Here is a 5,281-nt window from a genome sequence, read left to right as displayed (position 1 = left end):
ACAGAAATCCTGCTTCTTCTGCAGTCAGGGGGGAGGCTGGGAGATTGCTTTTTCAGTACAGAAGGAAACTCTTTTGGTTTATAAAACCTATTACAGAGTTTCTTAAAATCGCTTGTACTGTTGATATTTAATGTTTTCAAAAAAATGACCCTGAAATGACAGTTACGCTTTAAGCCTTGTCACATAAAATACTGGTAATTTTACATTGTAAATGCACAAACTGATTTACAACAAGTGTTGCAAGTGTTACATGTAGATCACTTTGGAAACATGTCCTATGGAATTGGGTTACTAGTGTTAATTCTGTTAGGAATGTAATTATTTAAATGCCAATATGTTGGTAAAGAGTGTCAGCATTTGGGGTCATTCATTTGAGGTAAACTCAAATAGTGACATGTAAACTAGCCTTAATAGGATATTTTCATCTGATGTGTATAGCGTCAGTCATTGAAAGGTAGTCTGATCCCTGGGACCCCCACCAATCATTAATAAGCAATGGCATATCCAATCAATATGCCATGGCTTTATGTAATGGGAAGAAAAGGTGCAATTTTTTTATTTTAAGATGTGTTCTTTGTTACATTTACCTAAAAAATACATTTTAGCTCCCTACATTGCAAGCTTACATTACCATTCTCTTAGATATGTGAGTAAATATTTCAACACAAGAGCAGCATGGTTGTGCATGTTTCCTGTACTGAAACATCAGTTACATCTGCAAGGCATGCAAATCCTGTGCACACATCCCCTTTCTGTATATATGTGATCAGCTGTGCCTGTTCTTCCTCCATCTCCCTCCCCTCCTCCCTCCCACGCCTCCAGTGTGCAATTCTACATAAAAACACAGACCCTGCCAGCTCTCTCAATCAGAAACCCAGGGAGAGGAGAAAGGAAAACAAGGCAGTATGTTCTAAGCTATTGTTGCTGCTTGCAGTCTTTGCACTGAAGGTGCAGAGAGGGACGCTAACTGCACTAAGCTCAAAGCCTGGCTGCTGGAGCACCCCAAGTACTTAGTTGTTGTCTGCTTTTGTTCACATTTTCTCATCCTTGAATTCTTTTTTTCTGTAGAGGGACAGAGATTACCAAGAAATTTATTTCCTTGCAGCCTTCATGGCTTTACCGGACCGTGCACGTGGATTACCAAATGGAGGAGGTGGAGGTGGTAGCTGCACAGGGAGCAAACCCTTGGATCCTTTGTTTCCAGAAATAGTGGAACTAAACGTTGGAGGACAGGTATATGTGACTAGACACACGACTCTGGTGTCAGTTCCAGACTCCCTACTCTGGCGTATGTTTTCCCAACAGAAACCGGGAGAGCTGGCTCGGGACAGTAAGGGGCGCTTCTTCCTGGACAGGGATGGTTTCCTGTTTCGTTATATTTTGGATTATCTACGAGACCTGCAGCTTGTTTTGCCAGATTATTTTCCTGAGCGAAGTCGTCTGCAAAGAGAAGCAGAGCACTTCCAGCTTCCTGAACTAGTGAAACGTCTTAGTCCCCTGCGTATCAGTAAGGACAGCTCCATAGGAGGTGAGGAACCACCTTTGCTTCTCACCCCAGCAGCCACTCAAGATTCAGACCTGGACACTGCAGTCATTCCAGCCTCATCTTCTCCAGCAGCTGGGGTGCCCTCCCCAACGCTAGATCCATATCGTTTCAATGCCTCCTCTTCCTGCAGCCCTGCCTCAGTTCCTAGACTTACTCCTTCCCAGTCCCTGGAAGGCAGAAGATCTGGATACATAACAGTTGGCTATCGAGGTTCATATACGATAGGCCGTGAAGCACAAGCTGATGCCAAATTTCGTAGAGTTGCCCGTATAACTGTTTGTGGCAAAACATCCCTGGCTAAAGAAGTCTTTGGAGAAACCTTAAATGAAAGCAGAGATCCTGATAGACCCCCAGAAAGGTACACTTCAAGGTACTACCTCAAGTTTAACTTTCTGGAGCAAGCTTTTGACAAGTTGTCTGAAGCTGGTTTTCACATGGTGGCATGTAGTTCCACTGGAACATGTGCATTTGCCAGCAATGACCAGAGTGAGGACAAAGTGTGGACCAGCTACACCGAATATGTCTTCTGCAGAGACTGAAACCTTTTGGGCACATTCTAAGATGCACACAAAATACAGCTGAGCTTACTCTATCACCTATATTATAACCTTCACAATCTACAAAGAAAGACTCTAACCAAAGGATGTGGAACTGATGAATCAACTTCCAGAAAACCGCGATAAAGATGCAGCACAGCAATCATTAAAGCTGAAGATTTGTGCATTGCCAGTTTTCACATGGGTGTATTGAAGTACTCTCAGAACATTGTCTCTCTCATCTGAGATAAGCTGTCTCCTTGTATCAGAGAGGCAGAAAGAATTTCAAGTAATATTTCTTTACTGCTTACTGCTGGAATTTGTCAGCACACCATTAGATCCTTCAGGTTAGGAAGGTGAGGGGCACAAAATACCACATTACTGCCTCATATTTTTCTAAGGGGGGAGGCAGGAAAAAATAGAGACTGTAGAGAATGTGTAAGTATGAACACCTTATAAAGCATTAGACTCTGTATTTAATACTAAATATAAATGAGTGTGTGGTTATATGGAATACACAGATAATCTCCGATCACACTGCAGTGTAACCAGTGTATAGAAACAGACATTTCCTCAACATCTTAATGAAGTAATGATTCATTTTCTCTTTAATGTCATTTATAAATCCTGAAGCCTTTTTGTTTTTCCCCATTTTATCCATGTACTAACTCCATTGCCTTCATTATAAAAGACAATAGGGATTAGAATTGTGATTGATCAGTGAAGGGCAGGAGTCTATATTATGGCTAGATTTATTATGTTTTCATGATTTCGTTCTATATGTGTAATAATGTCATCGTATTATTATTTTTGTTACTCAATAATAGGCTTGTAAAGTATAAAGTTCTTTGTCGAGTATGTTCTAGCTTTGTAATTCACCACTTTTGAAAGTTAATAAAAAAAATCATTAAAGGGCTTATTTACAGGGTAGCTGCTGGACTATGTAAGTTCACAGTCTCTCAGTGAGGAATATATTTAATAAGGCCTGTGCCCTTATTTGATGTGAACAACGTTGTGCACTTTATATGCTCCATTCACATAAACAGTACATGTGCATGAAGCCATTAAAATGGACAAAGCCTTTATATAGTGCAGGAGCTGCTGCATTGGCCATTTATGTTTCCTGGTCTATTACAATAGGAAAATGATGATAATTTACAATTCTAATTGGCATTGAGCTTTGAATGTATTCTGGAGGGTTTTAAAGGTAATACCATGAAACTAAATAGGTTTATGCGTACTTAGGTGCATATTAGTGAAGATGTTGCTGTGGTTTTATTGCACACAGACAGACACACACATGCACAGGCTCAGCCAGTGGAGTAGAGATGATTTATAATCCTTTTACTGCAGCAGCTCTTGATACGCATTGAGCTTGACTTGATATGCTCTCTGATTCCCTGTTGTCTACAGAAGCACATATTTTATTAATTTAATCAGTTATTATTAAACAGTGTATATGCACTCACACACATGCACATATATATTTATATATATATTTTACACACTTTTCATTACAGTTTTATTAGTTATAAGCAGACTTCTAACAATAATGGCTTTACCAAAGATTTTTCGCATACTAATTTAATGACTTTACATATTTTTTTTGGCAATAATATAAAATGCATAACACAAACAACAATAAGCTCATCTCTTTATTCCAGCTGCTTAGCAGTGTAGATGTGCCAAGTTTGCGTTATGTAGTATGTTGGGCCAGTGTGCTCACCATAACTCACCATATGTAGTCGCATTTTCTTTTAGAATATGAAAGGTTCAAGCAAGCAATAAAAACATTTTACCTTTTGAAGCCATTTTATAATTTAAAAGCTTGAACATTCATTTTAAGATTAACTAGTGTATTAGATAATTTATTCTAGTCTTGCCAAATATTTCATTTGAATGAGCTACATAGACGGACCATACACTACAATGTATGGAATACTTCAGAATGCTAATGTATTGTCACTTGAATGTCACTTGTATTATTAGTGACATAATAAAATAAGCCCACTTCAATCCAATCTGGAGTTGTTTTCAGCTTTTCAGCATTTGTATTGGAGTTTCTTAACAAAATTTGCAATGTTGTTGTTCATTTGTATGCCAAATAGTTGTAGGCCAAATATGGCTACCTACCTGATATCAGTGTTCTATTTCCAATAATATGGGAGGCACATCATGGTCCCTTTGTTAAATATCCATACAGCTGGTAATGGACACCTAGATGCTTCACTGACACTACTAGTATTGAGACATCTGTCCATCTACAAAGCAACACCACTGGTGCTAAGGTGTCTGGTGGGTCAAATCACTCAGAGATCAGACATTTCACAATTGATTGGGAGATTAACCCAATGTCCCCCTACATAAACCAGTAAGAGGACTGGACAGATAAAAAATTAGTTCATAGCCAGCTTTAGCAGTTTAATTTTCTACATTGCAACTGTATGACACCACCATAATAGCTCAGTTAGAGGGATTCATTCTCTGCATTGACTGCTGCTTGTTTGGCAGAGACGGCATTAGAATGCGGAATAGCCTGTAAATAAATAAAAAGTCCATGTACATATATATAAAGAATACATTTTACAGGAATCATTTAGTTTTTTAATTATATATCAGTGCTCTAAAGTAACATAACTAGCTTATAGAACTTGCACAATATATACATGGAAAATAGATATATGATGTATCTAATTTCCTTCTCATATAGAGACTGAAATACTAGAAACAGTCTTGGAAAGCATAAATGAATAGAAAAGTATCCTACTTATTCTTTGTGTGCATACCAATAAATGTTGCTTTTCCTATAGCATAAGGAGATGTCTCAGCTATCAACTGTGAGGTTATAATTTGTTTTAACAATGGGCCTACTACAATATGTCAATGCTGACTTTTTTTGTCTTCTTGCTAATTTTAATAAAGTACTAATGTTTAGTAAATAAGTTTGTTTCTTATTTTATGGGAGGTGTGTAATTGAAAAAGGTTGCGTCTCTTAGAGAACCCATCTTTAAAGATGGTGGGTATGTGTCTGTGCCTGTGAAATAGGTATATCATAGTTTGCAAAATGATTGGATCTCTTCAATGGATGCCAATGGTATTCAACAAAATAGTAACGGTTTATTGCATATGCCTTTGTTTGTAGTATGCAAAAATAAAAGGTTTATAGGGCACACACTTGGTATGAACTTAGCCTGACACC

General features: G+C 38.0%; 1 protein-coding gene across 1 annotated transcript; it reads left to right on the top strand.

Annotated features, from left to right (window-relative positions):
• Positions 1-851: 851 nt before the first annotated feature.
• KCTD12 (potassium channel tetramerization domain containing 12) lies at positions 852-5,024 on the top strand. Its single transcript, XM_069970647.1, has 2 exons — positions 852-903; positions 1,069-5,024. The coding sequence occupies exon 2, from the start codon at positions 1,111-1,113 to the stop codon at positions 2,083-2,085; it is 975 nt and encodes a 324-aa protein (XP_069826748.1). The 5' UTR covers positions 852-903; positions 1,069-1,110; the 3' UTR covers positions 2,086-5,024.
• The last annotated feature ends 257 nt before the right edge of the window (positions 5,025-5,281 follow it).

The sequence above is a fragment of the Dendropsophus ebraccatus genome, chromosome 5 (genome assembly GCF_027789765.1).
Source record: "Dendropsophus ebraccatus isolate aDenEbr1 chromosome 5, aDenEbr1.pat, whole genome shotgun sequence".
In the NCBI taxonomy this organism is placed as follows: domain Eukaryota; kingdom Metazoa; phylum Chordata; class Amphibia; order Anura; family Hylidae; genus Dendropsophus; species Dendropsophus ebraccatus.
The sequence above is the reverse complement of the archived record's forward strand: the minus strand, read 5'-3'. Positions and strand labels throughout refer to the sequence as shown.

Excerpts from the sequence above, each read along its gene's own strand:
- KCTD12 (XM_069970647.1), top strand. The coding sequence starts at position 1,111 with ATGGCTTTACCGGACCGTGCACGTGGATTACCAAATGGAGGAGGTGGA.